Source organism: Thamnophis sirtalis, unplaced genomic scaffold (assembly GCF_051295495.1).
Source record: "Thamnophis sirtalis isolate CommonGarterSnake01/CBP01778 unplaced genomic scaffold, rThaSir2_p1.2 scaffold_12, whole genome shotgun sequence".
Lineage (NCBI taxonomy): Eukaryota > Metazoa > Chordata > Lepidosauria > Squamata > Natricidae > Thamnophis > Thamnophis sirtalis.
The window spans coordinates 30,684,105-30,705,518 of record NW_028261392.1 but is presented as its reverse complement, the minus strand read 5'-3'; the positions used below and the strand labels follow the sequence as shown (position 1 = coordinate 30,705,518).

The following is a 21,414-nucleotide window of genomic DNA, read 5'->3' as shown; positions in this document are numbered from 1 at the left end:
GCAATAGAGTTAATATGTAGGATTTATACCAGAGTATTAGTAGAGCTAAGAATTTGTTAATATGTTATTGAAAAGCCATCATGGGCTTTAGGAAGCATGAGCACTAGATGAGGGGCCCCTTCTGGAATTCATAACTGCTTTCAAAATTCTATAAGAGAACACATAGTTGGGAGAAAAATCTAGGAAACTAGTATTGATCTTATTTATTAGGGAATAATCTATCTGAACAGGGTTTTAGATAGGTTTTGACAATTTTGCCATCCAACTAATAGTTTCTTTAGTGCCTATGAATACATTTCTCTCAACTTTGTAGTGCTAAAGTACGACTGATGGCTCCAGTGTCTGACTGGTAGTTTGCAAAGCAGTGAGACTGGGAAGAACAGTTCTATTGTCCAATAAATCCAAGCACTATTGCACTGTGGAATACTTACTAATTGTTTAACCAAATAACTTTATTTGTCAAGCTACATGTGTTTTATAAAATAATTAGCAGAAATCTATGAGGATTACATAAGCAACTGCTATATTTATTAGTAAACAGGAAGCACCAGAACTACTGGTTGCCTAAGTAATGGATAACTTCAAAATCAAGTTTTATTGCTTCTTTGAAGAACAGAACTTTTGTCCAAGTAAGCAAGCATGGGATTCAACCCTATTCAAGCTCACTTCAGGGTGAAAAAAGTTTCATTTTCTTCTTCTTCTACCACTTGATGTTAAATTATAAGAATTAAAATTGATGGAAGGCTTCGTGTCAAGGAACACTTAGGACATGTTTAAATGAATATGAAGTTGTCAGAATTTTTATTAAAACCCAATCTAATTTTTAACATGACCATTCCCAGCCTTCATATTGTGTAATTAAGCCATAGATGAGAGAAGGTGGCTTAAAGAGAAGACACCCTTGCAACCAAGTTAATTTTCAGTATCGGTTTTCAAGTAATGTCTGTGCTTGCATGAATACTGCAATGGTAAAGGCAACCATGATCCACTTTAACTCTAAAGCTTGTCATCATTACAAAATTGCAAAGTGCACATTTTAAAACATATTGTTTTACATATTTTATACAATTCAATAAAAGGCACTTTAAAGGTTATATAGCTAAGAGATCAAAAAGGCACAAATTCTTTAAAACAATTATAATGTGTAGTCAGTGAATACTATTATAATACAGTATTCGTATCTTAAATGAAAGTTGTTTATATCGGGGCTTTGGTGTGCTTTAGATTCTAAGGCAAAAGGAGCTTCTGAGCCTGCACTGCATGAAGGTGGCACTTCCCTGCTCTTCCTTAAAGCTCTCCTTGCAACTAGCAGCTGTTCTCCTCCCTCACTGAGCAGTGGCAGGAAAGCAAGTTGCAGACCTGTGCTAGATTTATGCCCCAATGCACTCTGAAGCTGTCATTTGCCTTCAGATCCAAAGCACAAGAGTTCATAGCATGGTGGTCTTTGGTACAGAAGGCTGATGTGCATTTCTGTTGGCAAAAGTACATAGTTTAAGTGCAAGCTGCTGGGGGGAAAAAGTCCATTCGAGAGAATTCTTAATTTGACAGCAACCTATAGGACAGGATGCAGAACTGATTACATATTTTAATGCGGTTGCTGCGGTCAATTTTCCAATGAACACACGTTAAGAAAAAGAAAGGAGGTATCAATCCATCTTTCTTCCTCTCAGATTTTGTGAACAATTTCTTCTCCAGTTCACATGAAACCGGTGCTGAAAGAAAAGAAAGATTTTTCAGTTTTACAATGCCAAAAAATGTATCTTAAACTATCTATCAGGAGTAAAAGCAAACAGGAAGAGGTGGTCTATAGCCTGCACATGGTAGGATGGAAATAGAGCAGAGCTTCACAATTCTTATTTTATTTCTTTTTTGTCCCAAAGTAGGAACTATGTTTCCAGACCTAACCAGAGCAGTTAACTAAGGGAGGGAATGGCAATCCAAGGTAAAAAAAGAAATAGTTATGAAACTATAAATTTATGGGTATCGAAATTGAGGTCCCCAGAAGCAGAACCATAACATACAAAAGTCCTGAAGGAGTTTGTGGATATCTTCTTGGAACTCTTTCTGTGATCTTTGAATCATGAAGGACTGATTTAGAAATAAAGAAGGGACAGTTGTTTTCATCTTCAAAAATGAGAAAACAATCAATTTGGTATCAATACAAAGCAACTCTCTGCAGCAGATTATTAAGAAGTCAGCTTGTGAACATTTATAAGGAACCAGGATGACCAAGTCATGTTAATTAATTTGATCTCTTTTGACAGAATACCGGTTTAGTTGCCCACAGAAATAATATAGGTAGTCTTTGACTTACAATCAAAGTTGAGCTCAAAGTTTATGTTGTTAAGTAAGACAGTTGTTAAGTGAGTTTTGCCCCATTTTATAATCTTTTTGCCTCAGTTGTAAAGCGAATCACTGCAATTGTTAAACAAATCACTGCAGTTGTTAAGCAAATCTGGCTTCCTCATTGGCCTTGCTTGTTAGAAACCAGCTGGGAAACTTACACATGGTGATCACAAGACCCCGGGATAATGCAACTGTTACAAATACATTCCATGGCTAAGTGCCCAAATTCTGGTCATGTAAATCATAGGGATGCTGCGAAGGTTGTAAGTGTAAAAACAGTCAAAAGTCAGTTTTTTCAGTGCTGTTGTAACTTCAAATGGTTACTAAATGAATGGTTGTAAGTTGAGCCTGTAGTCTCAGAAAGGATCTAATTTGATTTCTCCTCCGTGTCATCTAAGGACGAGCATTGGGACACTTTTTGCTGTTAGAATAGTACTCTTAAAAAGTACAAAAAATGAGAATGAAAAATAAACTGGACTGCAAGAAAAGAGTATATTAAAAAAGGCATCTTTACTTTTCTGCCCTGGATGTCTTGATTCTCTGACTTCCTGCAGTTTCACTCTGGATTGTTCTGCCTTTCAGTTTAAGACAGAATTGTAAGACTAAAAATAATGAATATTGTTCAATGTGCAGTTGAGATTTTGAATACCACCACAGTTGCTGCACTGCATTGCACAATAAACCTTTAGGATTTTAAAAATTCTACTTAATATTTTGAATCATAGTAAGGAAACTATAATATCTGATGCGAGTCGTACCACTAATTTTTGGACTGGATAAACAGCTTCCTCTAAGTATTAAAAATATTCAACATACGGTTCTGTTTCTGTGACTTACTATCAGGCCCTAACCACTGAAACCTTTGTGGATTACAGCCAAAGACTATTGCTGGGAATCCCTGTGATGGTATCTGTCCCTTTCTAACTTCTCTTTTGTTCTCTCGTCATCTACGTTCACAATTTCCTGATCTCTGACATCAAAGCATAGGAGCTCAAGCCGAAAACCTGGATCCCTTAAGGAAATAAAAAGAAAAACAAGTATTTTCATCAAGGTGCCTAATCAAAACTTTTTTTCTATAAAATTTAAAACCATCATTTTCATCATTGGAATCTCTGAGTGATGTATATTGCTTAAGACATTGTTCCCCTTCCTCCAATCTTTCAAAATGGGCTGCTTACTTTTTCCGATCTTTATCTTTTTTAAAACCAGCTGTAGGTGTAGGAGGCAGAGGCCTGCCTTGCAATATGTCTGAGGCAGCTTTCCTCTTGTTGAATGCAATAATTTCGTCTTCCAAAAGCTTTCTTTTTTCTTCTACTTTCAATCTCTCTTCCTGATGTAGTCGTTTCAAATGTTCAAACTTCATTTGAAGCTAAAATAAAAGCATTGTTTTTACTAGAAGAGTTTAGTCTCATCTTAAATCTATGCTCAATAATTACACTCAATAAAAAATAGAAACAGATTTTTAAGATAATTCTTTCATTTGTGTGATTTAAAATAATCTGAATAGAGATGTTGCTTTAATTAGCTTACAGTTCAGAATGCAAAAACTGACATCTGTTTAACGGATTACAACCAAGTTGAACAACTATACACTAGATCAACTTCTGAGGACATTAAATGTCTCCTTTTAAAGTGTTGAAAACTGAAGAAAAATTTCTATCAAATATATAGTAGCGTTGCATTTTTTTTTCTCTATTGCCAAGCAGCGAAAAAACCAGGTCACACAGAGATAAAATGTCTACATATTCAGAAAAAAAAATTCTATGCACAGCAATCATTGCACATTTCTTAGATGCCTCCAGCCTCCAACTAAAGTTAACTGAACATGTTCATTGCCCTGCAGGAATTATAGAACTCTGACAAAATTGATTGTTGGTTTTTTTTACCAAACAGGGTAAAACCCTTTATTAGATCCTGCAGAGGAAATTTATGAGGGTAAGAAAAACAAGAGAAACTCCTACCTACCTCTTAGTATTATCGGGGGGGGGGGTGATTAAGCTTGGGGACACGTATTCTATTTGGCACACATGTAGTCATATATACATTTTTCTTATCCTAAGTCAAGAATTGTGAAGCCAAGACCTTTGTTCCATTTAAACTAACTGGATTGGAACATTGTATAGAATTATAAATGGGCTACATATACTTCCTCTTAATCCATTGAAAGGAACAGTAATCTCTAGAAGGATCAGAAACTTTAAAATATATGTCATTCAGAGACCAAAGGATTGCAAAGATTAGTAAGACTGAGATTCCTAATCAAATGGCACAGAATGCTGCCAGAGTCTGATCACTACAATTTGAGGTAGGAATTTATTAATTATTAAAGGAAGCGGTGGTGAGGCCCCTCCTCAAGAAGCCTTCCCTGGATCCAGCCGTCCTGAAAAACTACCATCCGGTCTCCAACCTCCCTTTTTTGGGGAAGGTTGTTGAGAAGGTGGTGGCGCTTCAGCTCCGACGGATCTTGAATGAAGCGGATAATCTGGATTCCTTTCAGTCCGGTTTCAGGCCTGGGTACAGCACAGAAACCGCTTTGATCGCTCTGACCGATGATCTCTGGCAGGCTAGGGATAGAGGTCACTCCTCTATCCTGGTTCTTCTTGACCTCTCAGCGGCTTTCGATACCATCGACCATGGTATCCTTCTGCGACGTCTGGAGGAGGTGGGAGTGAGAGGCACCTTTCTATGGTGGTTCTCCTCCTACCTCTCCAGTGGGTCGCAGTCAGTGTTGGTCGGGGGACAGAGGTCGACCCCTAGGCCCCCCTCCTATTCAACATCTACATGAAACCGCTGGGTGAGATCATACGATGGCACGGGATAAAGTACCATCAACACGGAGATGATACACAACTGTATCTATCTGCCCCGTGCCAACTCAGTGTAGCGGCGGACGCGATGTGCCGATGCCTGGAAGCTGTCAGGATCTGGATGGGGGTAAACAAACTCGTACTCAATCCCGACAAGACCGAGTGGCTGTGGATGCTGCCCCCGAAGGACAGTTCAGACAGTCCATCCTTGATCCTGGGGGGTGAAAACTTACACCCCTCAGAGAGGGCCCGCAATTTGGGGGTCCTCCTGGATCCACAGCTGACACTGGAACACCACTTGTCGGCTGTGACCAGGGGGGCCTTTGCCTAGGTTCGCCTGGTGCATCAATTGCGGCCCTACTTGGATTGGGGTGCACTTCAAACAGTCACTAACACCCTTGTCACCTCAAGGCTGGATTATTGCAATGCCCTCTACATGGGGCTACCCCTGAAAAGCGTTCAGAGACTACAGCTAGTCCAGAATGCAGCCGCGCGAGCGATATTGGGTGTACCGAGATACACCCATATTATACCTATCCTCCGCGAGCTACACTGGCTGCCAATTGGTCTCCGGATGCAATTCAAGGTGTTGGTCATTACCTTTAAAGCCCTACATGGCTCAGGACCAGCGTTATTTTTGTGAGACCGCCTACTGCCGCATACCTCCCAACGGCCGATAAGATCCCACAAGGTGGGCCTCCTTAGGATGCCATCAGCCAGACAGTGTCGGCTGGCAGGGCCTCGGAGGAGGGCCTTCTCTGTGATCGCTCCGACCCTGTGGAATCAGCTACCCCCAGAGGTCCGGACCTCGCCCACCCTCATGGCCTTCAGAAAAGCTGTTAAACCCTGGCTGTTCCGGCAGGCCTGGGGCTGTTGACCTTATTATGTAGGGTCCAGCCCCAATTTGAATGTATGCGTGTTGGAGAATTTTAATCTTTATTTTTATTTTATTTTGTTTATTTTTCTTTCTTGTTCTGTGTAAGCCGTCCGGAGTCCTCCGGGATTGGGCGGCCTATAAATCTAATAAATTAAATTAAATTAAATTAGACCAGGGATGTCAATTCAAGGTCTACAGCCCACATCCGGCCAGCGGGGTGCTTATATCTGGCCCATGGGGCCACCCTGGAAACAGAGAAGGACCAGCCCGGGGTGCCTCTGCCAGTGAAAAGAGAGCTCGGGAGAGACACATGCAGCCATCGCAAACTCTGTTTTCATGGCAGAAGTTTGCAGGAGGCTGTTGCAGCCAGAAACGGAGCTCATGAAGGCCACATACAACCTTCCTGAGATCTTTTCACTGGCAGAGGGTTCCAGGAGGCCATAGTAGCACTCATGCCAGCACAGGTGCCCCTAACATGAGTAATGTCAAGCTGGTCATGCCCACCCTTGCCACATCCACCCTGGCCCCCTAGGTCAAACAGAATCCTGATGCGGCCCTCAATGAAATCGAGTTTGACACCCCTGATCTAGACTCAGAAACATTTAAGCAGATTTTTTTAAAAATACTTATGAAAGCTCAGTGGTCAATGGCCATATAAAATTAATCAAATGGGAGTTCAGTGCATCACATCTAAGTTTCTCTTGCTGAACCAAGTGATCAATTTTTTGTAGGCAGATTAGATTGTTAATACCCTATCTATGTACTTAAGGAATTTTCAGGGTGGGTTGGAAGAGGAGAAGATGTCATGAGCAAATCCACTATTTGCTTGGGAAAGGATGGCCTTCTTTGAGCTGTTGGTCTGAGTGGGTTTTAGTTTCCTAACAGTTTTTGTAGTCCCAGCAACAATTCCTACAGTAGCAGTCAAGATGTCTGGAGCAGGACCATAGGACTCAAGGTCCTGCCCACCCCCAGGGGGAAGAATTGCCATTTGCCAAGAACAGTCTCAGCAGGGAAGAATTCTGACAGTGATCCAGATGGGGGTATGCATGTCTAGCTTCCATATACACAGCTGGAACTCTGCCAGGTCATGTCTCCATTCTGCATGTACAAATCATCATCCAAGTTCTCCAGGTACAATGGCATGACTGACAAAACATGATCTGATAGCTTCATTTAGAAATCACTGTTTTAGAGGACAAGGCACCCCCAAATTTGAGAACCTGATTAAATCTGTTCAAAATTTCTACAACCACCCAAACTCACCTAAGCAGAGTCAAAATATACTTACTTCTCGCTCTGCTTCTTTTAGCAGTGCTTCTTTCTCTTTGACTCTTTGCACAAACATTTGTCTCATTTCTTCTTGTTTCCGTTCTAATTCTCCAAGAAATTCGTGTCTTTTAGCTTCATATGTCTCCTGTAGACTGGGAGCCATAAAATGTAAATAGCTTTCCTCATTTAAGTGACAGGCAACAATGCTTAAAGATTTCAGAATTGCGCTCAACAAAAAAATATCAGAGTACCTCTGAAAAGATTCCTTCTTGCAGAAAGTTAATGCTCTCTTGGAGACCCCAAAAATGTGGAACAAATGCCATGGGCTGATACTTATTTTACATTGAAAATAAGGGTCCATGCTAAGAATATTCTATTTGTAGGAATCTATAGCATTTTCCAAATTTAAATTCTATCTAAAATTCAGAAATTCTTTAGAATTTAGAAACATAACTTTTTTCCACCTCAGAATTTGATTCTATATTGGCCTTTCAGAGGAAAAGATATCAGTCACAAAAGCAACCAAAGAACACAGATTTCAGCAATCTGATAGATTGGAAACAAATACATTCCATTTTTCCAACATAAAAAATAAAAAATGCAAAATTGTTTGTAATTCAGTTTTCAGTTTGATGTTATTTTTAACATGCTTATTTTGATTGATTATATATTAGTTTTTCTGTCACGTCTGAAAGTGATTGTTAAAGGCAGGAGCAAAGACTATCAGGGAGAAGCAAACTACATGAATTCTGCAAATATAATAATGAGATAATCATTGGGAATATTCATATTCAACTGTAAAACTACTTCACTCACTTCCCAGGAACAATTCAAAGTACTGTTGTTATCCTAGAGATCAAGGCTGTCAAACCCATGGTACAGGGGCCGGATGTGTCATGCACTGGCCGTGCCCATGCCCGATTTAGCAAAGGAGAAAAAAGTTCTGATATGCCACATGACACTGTCATAACAACGTGAGTTTGACATCCCTGCTATACATCCTCTTATAAAAATATTGTTACACAGAATCTAATATCTTGTTCTATGGGTCAAATAATATTTTTGATTAGCAGTAGGCATACATATATCACATGGAGGTCAATAGGGAACATCTAGATGACTTTGGTTGATCTCAACAAATTAAGCAGTGTTGAACTTGTTTACTACATGGATAGGAGATTGCCACCACAGAATGCAATAGCTGTATCCTAGATGAGTGGTTTTTTTTAATGCTAGAGGAAAGCAATGGCAAACCTTTTTAGTGTATTAGCAAAGAAAATTACAAGAATCATCAGGTGGAAGCATTATGAAGCCCCCAAGTGACTCAAAGAAGAAATTACCCTATACATATTTGATAATTAATATTAACAAGGCATATTGTAGTTACATACAGTATTCAATAGTCTTATTGCCTCAGTTTCACTTTGAAATAGAAAATAGGGTTCAGATATATTCACATATATACAACTTCAAATGCAACACTGTATTTGTTGTATGTGAAATATATGTGATAGCATATATTTCCACAATAAAAAATTGACTTGTACAAACAGGATGCAATAAGAAATCTGTTAGAAAGAGATAGGCAGCAACAGTATGAATAAGAATTATTTGCTTGATTTGAATGTGCTTAGTGCTTTCTTAAGCCTTGATCCTAAATGCATTTGGCTTGGACATATGGTCTATGGAGTGAAGTGAAATTTAACTCTGCTAAAGTAGTGAGGTTAATTTAGCAAAAGCTTTAAAAAGGATTTGAAATTCCAAAAGGGGTTTAAAAGATTACTTTTAGCAACAAAGTTTACTTGCTGTAGTAATATATAGTAGCACATGGTGTACATTACAGGAAATTCTATTTAAAATATAGATATCTAAAGATCATTCAACATATCTAACTACATTATCTGACTGATGTATTTACTAAAATTATAGTTTCATGTAAAAACTCTAAAAAGATTCCTTTATGTATTCTTTTCTTCTTATTGTCTGGCTTATTTTTCTCTTCTTTATTTGCCCATTAAGAATCTCTTCTTAATTTTAAAAGCAATGTTTCTAAATTTCCTGAATGACTGTTAAAAACATCCTTCCCTTCTGATACCATGCCATTATGATGGCCTCTTAGATGCTCTTTCAACAAAGTCATATCCCAGTAAACATGCTGTTGCAAAGTAGACAAGCAAAAGAAAGCTATTTGAAAAGTGACTCCCATCTCACTGTTATATGCCCACAATGTTACTAAATAAATTCAGATTAGTCGACTGAAATAGTCACACCTATTAGATGATTTTTAGATATTTATATTTTAAATAAAATAGAATTTTCTCTAATGTATAACAGCAGCAGCCAGGGGTTCTCCTAACTTTCCATCCTTGGGATCCATTAAACAGCAACGGTGCTGTTTTCATCATTAAAGGTTTCATTTAAAAAGTAAAGGTAAAGGTCCCCCTCGCAGATTTGTGCTAGTTGTTCCCAACTCTAGGGGGTGGTGCTCATTTCCATGTCAAAACTGAAGAGCCAGTGCTGTCTGAAGACGTCTCCATGATCATGTGGCCAGTATCACTAAACGCTGAAGGCGCATGGAACGCTGTTACCTTCCCACCAAAGGCGGTCCCTATTTTTCTACTTGCATTATTTATGTGCTTCCAAACTGCTAGGTTGACAGAAGCTGGGACAAGTAACGGGAGCTCACTTCATTACGCAGTGCTAGAGATTTGAACCGCTGAACTGCCATCCTTCTGATCGACAAGCTCAGCATCTTAGCCACTGAGCTATAGCGTCCCATGACTAATTCACTTGAGATATGAGCACAATTTAAGGTTTTTTTAATTTCACTGGGCAACATTCTTTACTGAAAGCCTGGTGATTATATCTGACAATTTGTTTCCTTCCCTCCTTGTATGCTGGGTTATAGAATCATATCTCACTTTTTCACTATCCATGCATCTTGCATGGAAGGTTATATAAATTAAACAAGCTGATAGTAGAACTGCACTCATTTTATCTGGCCTTCCTGAAAGAAGGTCAAAAACAATTTGGCCTCCTTCCTAGGGAACTTGATCAGAGGTTACAGAGTGGCTGGATTAATTTATGCTCTGGCATGTTTAATTTTTTAAATTAAAAAAATAATTTAAATTATTTTTAATTTAAAATAAATTAAATTTATTTTAATTTATTTAATTTAATAAATTAAATTAATTAATGGGTTGGGGGGGGAGCTTGTTTAAACCTCTAGAGAAAGTTTACTGAATTAAAAGTAGCAAATGTGCTTAAAAATGCAGGCAAAATAAAACCAAATTAATACGATTGCTGAAAAAAGTCTTATTAGTTGCAATGTGAAAGGATGCATTCATATAATCAGGGAGGATAGCTCAATTATATCCAATAAATAAATGATCACATCGATTGAGGGACAGCAGAACACAGGTTTAACCTTCTGAACTCTATGTTAAAACAATTCTTTTTCAGAGTTAGGATAATCTAATTGTTGATAATCAAATTGTCCACTTCTCCACTTTAATGTTTTATCCTTACCAACCATGCTTTATTTCTTTAATGGTTGGAATTGCAGTATAAGAGCTTTAATCTTATGGCAGCAAGTATGTTGGAAATCTTTACTGAATATCAAGAAGATAGAGAAAATGGGTACTTAACAACACAGGAAATTTTCTTGCATTAACTCACTCTATTTGTCCATCTAGCATAAGTCTCGGCGCTCCAGAAACAAGTAGCTTTCTGGGTTCTTGTGCAGAAGAAAACTATTTGTTTCTCCTTGCTTATTATTGAGTCTTTTGAATTGGGAACATATTGATCTATTATTGCATTATGGTTTTTTTGTGTTATATTTAAAGAGTGCTGAGTTTGATATAAGTTAATTCATTAGAATCAAAAGCTTAGAATCAATATTGCTATTAAGGCATCATCAGTTCGTGTAAGATCACACTATCACTTTCTATAAAGTTAAATAAAACAGCAATATATTACAACAGCAATATATTAAAACAGCAATGTTATAAAACAGCAATGTATCTAAAGCTATGTTTTAATCATTCTATACTACAAAACAATATACCTTTCTCTATAACTGGTCTTCCTGCTATCTGGCACCCTAAAAACAAAGGTATACAGGTTCATCAAGGCATGTTACTGTCCAAATAACCTTTTCAAACCCTATGCAAGTTTATTCAAAAGTAAACCCTACTGAATTTAAATACATTTATTTCAAGGGAGCGGATGTGAGACTGTAATGTAATTTACTTTATTTTTTACAAAAATAATAATGAGCATTTTGTGCCGTAAAAGCTGTAGCATTTTTCCAAAAGTTAAATGAATTCATTTTTCCTACAAAAATATAACTCGCTTTTATCATATTTAAGTTTCTGTTTAACACTGAACAACAAAACGTATTAATAAAGACCCAACCAGTATAGTTTGTAGCTATTTTAACCTGCTGAGTCAAACCAAAGAGCTTTGTGGCACTTTGGAAGATTTCATGGATTATTTATTATCCTGGAAGGGGGAAAAAACTGGTATGTGTGTTTGTAGAGATTGTAAGGGACATCTAAATAAATTTGGACAGGGCTGAACTAAAGAGGACTGACATAATAAACATTCAGAATCTTTTCATGTCAGGAAGAGGGAGGGTAAAACTCAAGCCATAAGAACTTGAGTTTCAAATCTGGAACCTTGGTTAATATTTTGCCCCTTTATCTGCAGAAATTAATGCCTTATTTTGTCCACAAATTGCCCTGAGTAAGCATTTACTCTCCATTAAGTACTGAAGTTGGATATGTTCATTTCAGGCTGGACACTGCCTTGCAGTGAAACCAAACTAAGAAACTGTTGGCAAATTCAACCTCCAATGTGTAGTCAAATCAGGAAAAATTACCCAAGGGCAGCAGCTCAGGATGCTGTTGACTGCTGGATTCCCTGACAGTCAGTTATTATTAAGAGACTGAAATAAAATTGAAAATGCCTTACCTACATAGCAATACTTCAGCACGTAATCCCTCTTTAGTTTGAGGGCTATTCAGAAAAAAATGTCTAAGCGCCTTTTAAGTACACCTGTGGTATTGTGGTATTAATGGAACTTGTAAAGTAATACCTATAGCAATAGCAATAGCACTTAGACTTATATACTGCTTCACAATGCTTTACAGCCCTCTATGAGCTGTTTACAGATTCATATTGCCCTCAACAATCTGGGTCCTCATTTTACCTACCTCGGCAGGATGGAAGGCTGAGTCAACCTTGAGCCAGTCAGGATCAAATTCCTGGAGTGAGCAGTGAGTTAGCCCTGCACCAACATGGCTCCTATTTTTCTCCTTCCATGGAAACTGAAGGTGTCATGCAACTTTGATGCATTAAATATATGTGATTATTACGCATTACAAAAATGCAGTCTACAGGGCTGATTTTGATTATTTTTCCCAACATATTTACAGAAGTTCTGTTCTATACTGTATATGACATACAAGTCCATCACACCATTCCCTTTTTTCACACATAAATATAGAAAGGATAGAAAATACTAAGCAACAATTAATAACAACAGGCAAGAGATAAAGGTCAAGGAAATGTTACTATACCTAACATACTTTAATTTACATAAATTAACTTATGCTTAGCAAAAGACCACCATACTAGTAGCATCTGCACATCTAAGAATTACTCTATCCTTCTTCTCATTTTTATAAAACATTCTACCAACTAAAATGTCTATTTGCTCACTATTCCAAGTATAATTTGCAATCACTCACTCCATTTCCCCTGTCAAACACAACTACCGTAGTCTTTTGAAGAATTAATTTTCAAACCATCTTCCTCACTATGTCATATAATCTTTCTATGTTCCCTGCAAATAATTCATATCCTCAGCCAATAACCTCAGCCATTATCTGCATACAAAAGTGCATATACATTCACATTCAACACCTCTACTGTCACTTACACTGATCCATAAAAGCATTAAACAACTAAAGGGAAGTCATATTTTCATTTCTTACTCCTTGCTCAATGCTGAACCATCTGAGTAAGAATTCCATTTATTCTCACACATGCTTTACTCCTGTCATATGCTACTCTCAGCACATTCAACAAACGTTAATTGCCTGTTTATGCAAACATTACATTATTTATCATATATTTTCTCTAAATCAACAAACATGCAATGAATACGCATATGAATAAGGTTCGTGTCAGTTTTTATTTTAAGAGATAATTGTTGTTAAGTGAGTTAGAAAGGGGAAATGAATGCATAGAACTGAATATAGCTGAAGAAGTTAGAAAAATTAAAATAGTGGTACAAGGGTAATGACTGAGCAGCTAAAATGGATGATCACTGATGATGAAAGATGAGTTACAGATTGGAAGACAATGTAACAGCGAAAGTGAAGCAGTGATGGACTACTTGATAGTTTTTGCTACTAGTTTTCCCAATTGTGTGTAGAATAATAGAGTACTACAGTAATTGCTGTCTTTATCTTCTACCTGTACAGGTAGTCCTCGACTTACGACCACAATTGAGCCCAAAATTTATATTGCTAAGCAAGACAGTTGTTTTTCTTTTAGTTTGTATTTGTTTTCACTAATGTAATCAAAATCCTTAAAAATATGTGTAAAAAGGAGGAATGCATAAATGACTTATCACAAAAATGAGTAATATGCCGTCAAAATTATGAAACATTTTAGTTATATCCTCCCCAAAATGAGAATACGATTGACCCATTTTTACAAGACATTCCTCAAGCCATTTTTGACTAGAAGACATCACTGATCCTAAAGTATCATCCCCAGTTTAGAGGAAGCCAATACTCCTACAGAACCACAGAAAGCAACAATATTCGATTCTAAGTGAGACACAGCACTAACTATTCTTACAGTCCCTTCAGAATGACTTCAGCTTTGCTTGCTTAAATCCATCAAGTGACCAAAAAGTACTCCCAAACAAATGCTTCCTAATACTTGCTCTGTTGCAAATACTGAAGCTGTAGTTGCCGGATATCTCGAATGCTGGCAAACACTGAGGCACAGGTGGTAGCCCAAGCAATGCCAGAATTTTTTTTTTCCGCAAAGTGTTTCAGATTTCAGTTACACAATTATTTTAAATGCTTGATTTCTACTGAGAGTTTAGCAATTTGAAAAGTCCCTTTCCTCCCCTGCTATTACAAATAAGGTGAAAATAAAGAGAGTGAATACATTCTTATATTGCTGAAATATGGAATTATTTTTAATGTACTTACCTAACAGGTTTGTTTTCTGGACCAGTGTCTTGGAAACCCATTTCTTCCAGTTTGCATCGCCGGTACAATTCATAGTGGCGCATATGAGTCTGTTCCCTGAGATCTTCCATATTTGTACAAATCAACATTTCCCGAAGTTTCACAAAATCACAGTGGTTCTCGTTCTCCACTAAGGAAGGGAATATAGTACGAGTAGCACTTTTTTAGAATATATTCAAAACAGTACATATAGGAGAACAACTTTCTAAAAAGCTGTTTATGCAAATAAGCATCATACCATGTCAAAGGGACTCTACCTTCCTGGACATTGTCAAATTATGTTATGCAGTCAGCAAAATAAGATCCAAGTGAACTAATCCCCATTGCTTAACATGGTACAACTATGGCTAATCTTTGAACAATCCTGAATATAAATCTCTCTGTCTCTCCCCTCCCCCCTGCCCTCCCCCTCTCTGTAAAATTTCTTCTGTATTGGAATTTTCGTTTTAGGGGTTAGTTTTAGGTAAACTAAGATAATTTTAAATAAATAACATTTTATTTCTTAGTTTTGCAAAGTTTATACTGACAACAATAGTGGTAACAATATTCTATACTATACTTTTAGCATGTGTTTTATATGCACCCTTCCTCTTTTACTTTTAAACAGTTTTTCATTGTTTTGGTGTATACTGATTTTTGACCAAAATAAACTTTGAACTGAACTGAATAAGCATTCACAACTGGAAAGAAAAAAAAAAAAGCTAATGATGGCAATCTGAGTAAACAGAAGATCTACAAGCCTTTTCCAGTCAACCGTTCCCTGATTTTTTTCCTCTCTCCTATGCCAGATATTTCAAGGATGTTCCAATTCTTAGGGAGAAAATTTTAGGTGGAATGGAAATGGGAAAAAGGATGGAAAAATTATTTAACTGCAGATAGCATCCAGTGCTGCTCCCAACTTTCTTAACATTTATGTAAATGTTACACCCTTTTTCAAATATGTAAAACCTTAAAGCAAAAATAATACTGATACTTATTTCTTTGGCTGATAATAAGCCAGTTTAGATCTACAAGTAGACAGCCCATTTGGTAGAGTGGTTAAAGGTGCTGGATAAAAGCAGAGGAAACTGTGCCTCTGACTAGGCATGGGGCGGACTTTGGACCAATCCCTTTCTCTCAGCTCTAGGAAAAATGCAGCTAATGGAAGCTACTTTTGAAAATTCTGCCAGGAAAAACTGCAGGGACTTGTCCATGTTGTCATCTACAGTCAAGACTGAAGTGAAGACCTTCTATAATTTTTAATATAGTTCTTAAATAGCAATAGCAACGTCACTTAGACCAACATACAACTTCAGAGTACTTTACAGCCTTAAGTGGTTTACAGAGTCAGCATATTGCCATCAACAATCTGGGTCATTTTACTGATCTCAGACAGATGGAAAGCTGAGTCAACCTTGAGCCAGTGAGAATCAAACTGCTGGCAATCGGCACTCAGCAGATGTGGCCTTCAATACTGCATTCTAACCACTGAGCCACCATAGCTCCAAATAAGCAGCATTCTTTCATGGTGCCTTATAAAAAGGTCTAACCAAAAGTAATTTACCAACTTGTAAATTCATGTGTAAGTTTTAGATTGAAAAGACATATCAGTGAGGCAGAAGTTGTTATCCATATACTGTAGTTCAATTTCTAAAACCTGATCTTACATTTGTTTCTAAAAAAAGATCTTAAGATATCAAAGCTCACTTATCCCAGAGTTTTCCAGAACTGGCTTCATACATATTGACATATTCTATCATGATATTCTAATTTTTTGAGTTTCACCTGGAGCAAGTTAGATAAAGAGATTGAAGGTTGAACATCACATAGGGACTGAGTGGGAAATCTATACCTGGATCTAATACAAACCTCTACGATTCACATATCATGCTTATAAAATAGCAACTTGTCAAAATGGTATGCTTAGAATTATGGCCAAGATGAGGATTTTATTTAAAATTGGCTTATATTATCCTAACAGTTTCTAAAATGAATAACTTTACTTAAAAAAAACCTCAGAAATATATCTGGTTCCAGAATATGAAAAAAATGTTGACTCTATTCTGGAATCTGTTAAAAAATTTTTTAGTGGAAATAGATTCCTTAAGGTATTGCAAAATGCACACGTATTTAATTAAAAGCAGACCTTTATTTAAATTTAATTCTGGATGAAGAAGAGTCTAAACTCTTGTTTACCTTGCACAATGCCCCAAGGATACTGGCGAGCCTTTACAACTTTGTTACCGACCTTTAACTCTTCTGTACTCCCCACTACAGCAAATGGCAAGTGTCCCTGAGAAATGTAGATAATGCATTAAATGGCACAGATGAAACTAGAATAAAATAAAACGATGGCATTTTGACTAATTTGTACATATATTTTATCATGGATGAGAGGACTGCTGTTGTATGTGTTATCCAAAATCTGAATGGGAATGGCTCCCTCCTGGAAATGTGGCCATTAGAGTTTCAAGATTGACATCAGGAGCAACCTGAGGACAGGGGAGGGCTTTGTTTACCTAGAAACTCTTTTAGCTATTGGAAGAGTGGGATGTGAAACCTTGTTTTTGAACTTGGGAAGTTTCTAGGGAACACATAAGCTGATCTTCAGTTGTACATCTCATCCTCTGCTTGATGAAGTAATGTCACCAAGGTTCTGTCTCATTTTCTAACACTAGATTAATATAAGCACTAGTGAAAAGCAAGGATCTAATTTTATAAATTACTAGTAGCTGGATACCCAAGCTTCACGATGAAACTATGTAATTGGGCTATGCAGGAGGACTTTGGTTCACAATCCGTTGGCTCAATGGTGGTCGGTGATTGAAACACATAACGGAATATCACTCCTGCCACTTTGAGTCTGGAAGCAGTTCCATAGGTGGAAGGCGTATACATTTTGGTGAGCTACCAATGTTCAGTACTGTAAGGAGCCCCAGAGTGAAGGAGTGGAACATCTGCCAGTTTGAACTGAGTTAACAGAATGTGAGGCAACTGGCAGTTAGAATAGAATTCTTTACAGGTGGGGAGGGGCAGTGGAATGTCTAACTCTTTAGCATCAGAGCGTGTTAATATAAGGCAACTGGAAGTTGGAACAGAGTTATTTTCAGGTGGGGAGGGGGAGTAGCATCAGAGCATGTTAATTACTGTATAAGAAATACTAATGATCTGATGGTCATTTTGAAAAATCCTTTCTAGCGAGCATCTAGAAGCTAAGGGGAACATACATGCCAAATTTTAAGTGTTTGTAGGCTTTATAGTTCTGGAGATTTCGTGATGAGTGAATGGTATTTACCTTTGATAGATAGATAGATAGATAGATAGATAGATAGATAGATAGATAGATAGATAGATAGATAGATAGATAGATAGATAGATAGATAGATAGATTTATTTATTTATTTATTTATTTATTTATTTATTTATTTATTTATTTATTTAAATCTTCATTCTAAAAGGGAAGGCCATAAAATTCCTATTCCAAAAGGGCAATATTTCTGTTTAGGTTATTTCCTGGTCATAAAAAGAGATCTAACTATAGCAAGAAACCTGTTCCTCACCTTCTCAGGCTGAAACTTTGACAGGAAATTTTTTCACAAATCTCATTTCAACTTTAGCAGATATAAATAACTGACGCTCTCAACCAATGAGTTGAAAAATTATGAACTGTCGAGACACTAGTGGAACGACCTGTGTTATTCAAGTAGCAGCTCCAGAAACATTAATATAACTATTCCAGGATGTCAACTGACTTCTGATAACTGAGAACAATATGTGTGAAAAGCAGCCTTAATGCCTGGAAAAAGTAAAACTGTAATAACTTCAGGGTAGACTTCCTAGATTAGCGTCACTCTTTCGAAAATGAAGCTATTCTGCCAAATCTTTGTCCAAATTTTGAATTGGTAAAGATTCATTGTGCCTCTTAACATTGGCCTGGTAATTTTTTTCTCAAGACGTAACTGCCTCCCATATAGATGACAGTCCCTTGTCAAATAATTTTTAATGTAAGGTGGTAGAACATTAGCACTGCCATTATAGTAAAAGGAGACAATTGTGGTGGAAGGGCGGGCAAGGGTTAAGTGCTGTATTAAGTTTTGTATTGCATTAAGGCCTCCCACTAGAATATGACACATTCAATAGGGAATTCAGACATCAGAAGAACATGAATTTAATATTTAATAAATTTATTACATCAGTAAAATATACACTTAATTTCTCATGCTTTCATGGAACAGAGTTTAGAGATTTAAAAAATAAAAAGGAGCTATCCTCAGCAGAAAGATTGAAAAGACCTAGCCCTAAAGTGATTAACAACAGATCTCTCTCTTTCTCATTCTATCCATCCATCCATCCATCCACATCCATCCATCCATTCTGCAAGTGCAAGATCTTCTTTTTTCCAGATCAACCAAGATTCATTGGTTGCAACAAGAATTGACTGATTGGCTTGTCGGATGATGCTAGAGCCTGTCATCGTAGACTGAGATAGACTGACTTCCCAAAGTCACTGGCTTTGCTGGCGTTCATTCCTAAAGCAAGACTATAACTTATAGTCTCCTGATATCTAGCCTGGTGCCTTAACCACTAGACCATGATGCAAAGGCATGGCGTCAAAAACAAAAAACTAAACACCTGAGAACAATATAAAGAAGAAAATAGCCATAGTAATTTCAGGCTTGTGGTTAAGAATTCTCTTCAGCATAAGCACTCAAAGAAGCTGAAATCTGGAATGTAAAGATGGGTTCTAGCAAAATTTTAAATGTATGCTGTAAATGCCACTAATCCAAATTCAATTCAAATTTCATATATGAACATTGTGTTCTATGAAAGAAAAACACACTTGTGGTGGAATACTTTCTGCTAAAATGTAAAATGTAATTGGTGAACAGTCCAGAAATGACTGGACTGTTCCCATTAAAACGCTATCCTCCATACAAAAATGAAATCAGTAATTGCAGACAATGAGTCTCTAATTTAAATACAGTATCTTTGGAAATATACTTACATTCATGGTAGCATTAATTTTAGCAATGTTCTCATCATCTGTTGGAAACTGGTATATTTGAACTCCATTACTGACCAGCTCACTCATGATTTTGATCTTAAACTTCTGCAGTTCAGATTTGGAAATTGTATCTGCTTTAGCTATAACTGGAATAATGTTCACCTATGAAAGAAATCAGATTGTTACAAAATATGCAAAGATATCAAAATCCTGGAAGATCATTGAGATACTTTTGAGATACCAGTTACTATCACTGAACAGGTAAGTTGTTTTTTAGACTGCACAATATATTGTCTTTTTAGAGATACAAGGTAATACTATAATCACCTGAACAATTTTCACCCATTTGTATACTCCATTTAGCCTTTGGTCCATCATTAAACTTATCAGGTATATCACAGAAGATTTTAATATGACTACATGGAAGTTCTTTAATAAATATGAGCTATCGGTTTCATTAGAAATAATATAAGAACTTTTCCTTTAAAGAAAGAAAAAGTTACTGTTATTAGAATGAATTTGTATTTCCTACATTTTCAAAGAGAAAGATAACATTATGTTGGGACTGACTTCATGTAAAACACGTTTTTTTAAAAAAAAGTATTTACATGTGCCCCAACAATCTGCATTAGATTTCTTATGTTTCTTTTGATTTCTTCAATTAAATGCTAAGCAAGCTTGAATATCTGTGAACAGACAATATTTTAGAGTGTCTGAAGGAATACTGGCAATCCCAAGTGATATGTTTGATATGTGTATGAATAATGCACAAAGGTTGCTTTCATGTCTTCTTGCCATTTTGTTGAAGAGATGAATATTGCTGCTTTGGGGTAAAAATGATCCTTTTGTAGTGCTGTATCAAGGCTTGTAGATGTTTTCTCCAGACTCAGCTACAAGTTAAAAACCAGATCTGTCCTCATCATTTTTAAAACCTGACTTTCTAGCTAATTAACAGTCTTTTATGACAACTTGTCTCTGCCATAATAGTTTCTTTAGTTTCGTTAATTATGTTTGGGAAGAACTGTAAGGAGAACTACCATATTTCTCAGAGTATAAGACACACCTTTTTCACTCAAAAAAAAGGCTGAAAATCTGGGTGCATCTTATACACTGAATATATCATTTTTTTGCCTTTCAAAACCCTGCCCCTTCACCAAAATGGCTGTGCATTGCCTTTAGGAGGCTTTCAGAGCAGTTAGACTTATATACCGCTTCATAGGGCTTTCAGCCCTCTCTAAGCGGTTTACAGAGTCAGCATATTGCCCCCAACAATCCGGGTCCTCATTTTACCCACCTCGGAAGGATGGAAGGCTGAGTCAACCCTGAGCCGGTGAGATTTGAACCGCCGAACTACAGAACTGCAGTCAGCTGAAGTAGCCTGCAGTGCTGCACTCTAACCACTGCACCACCTCGGCTCTCAGAGTGCTCTTGGGTGCTGGGGAGGGCAGAAATGAGTGTAAAACGGGCCATTTTTTGCTCAATTTTGCCCTCCCCCCAGCCCCAGGAGCACTCTATAAGCTGCCTAAAGGCTATGCATGCCCTTTTTTTTTTGACAAAAAATGGGCCCGTTTTCACAAAAAATGGGCTGTTTTTTGCTTGTTGGGGGCATTCCCCAGGAGCACTCTACAAACCTCCTAAAGGCTATTCATGCCCTTTAAAAAAAAAACTGGGCCCGTTTTCGCAAAAAATGGGCCATTTTTGGGAGGTCTTCAAAATGCAAAAAAGATTTTAAAATAATTTCCTTCTTTAAAATCTTGGCGCGTCTTATACTCCGGTGCGTCTTATACTCCAAAAAATATGGTACATCAATGCAAGGAAAGGTTGGAAATATAAAAAACATTTAGAAATGGGAAGGAG

General features: G+C 37.1%; 1 protein-coding gene across 6 annotated transcripts in view; it reads right to left on the bottom strand.

Annotated features, from left to right (window-relative positions):
- Window positions 1–434: 434 nt before the first annotated feature.
- Window positions 435–21,414, bottom strand: part of SEPTIN10 (septin 10) — a 46,441-nt gene continuing 25,461 nt past the window's right edge. For 4 of the 6 annotated variants that reach the window (XM_087726420.1, XM_087726417.1, XM_087726418.1 and 1 more), the window contains 8 exons: window positions 19,558–19,719; window positions 16,749–16,845; window positions 14,535–14,703; window positions 11,366–11,401; window positions 7,319–7,451; window positions 3,525–3,715; window positions 3,184–3,358; window positions 435–1,712 (listed from right to left, as the gene is read on the bottom strand). In XM_087726420.1, coding sequence (XP_087582546.1) covers window positions 3,229–3,358; window positions 3,525–3,715; window positions 7,319–7,451; window positions 11,366–11,401; window positions 14,535–14,703; window positions 16,749–16,845; window positions 19,558–19,719 — 918 coding nt within the window. In that variant the 3' untranslated portion in view covers window positions 435–1,712; window positions 3,184–3,228. The remainder of the gene's footprint in view (window positions 1,713–3,183; window positions 3,359–3,524; window positions 3,716–7,318; window positions 7,452–11,365; window positions 11,402–14,534; window positions 14,704–16,748; window positions 16,846–19,557; window positions 19,720–21,414) is intronic. The other 2 variants (XM_014065902.2, XM_087726419.1) reach the window with 2 other exon arrangements.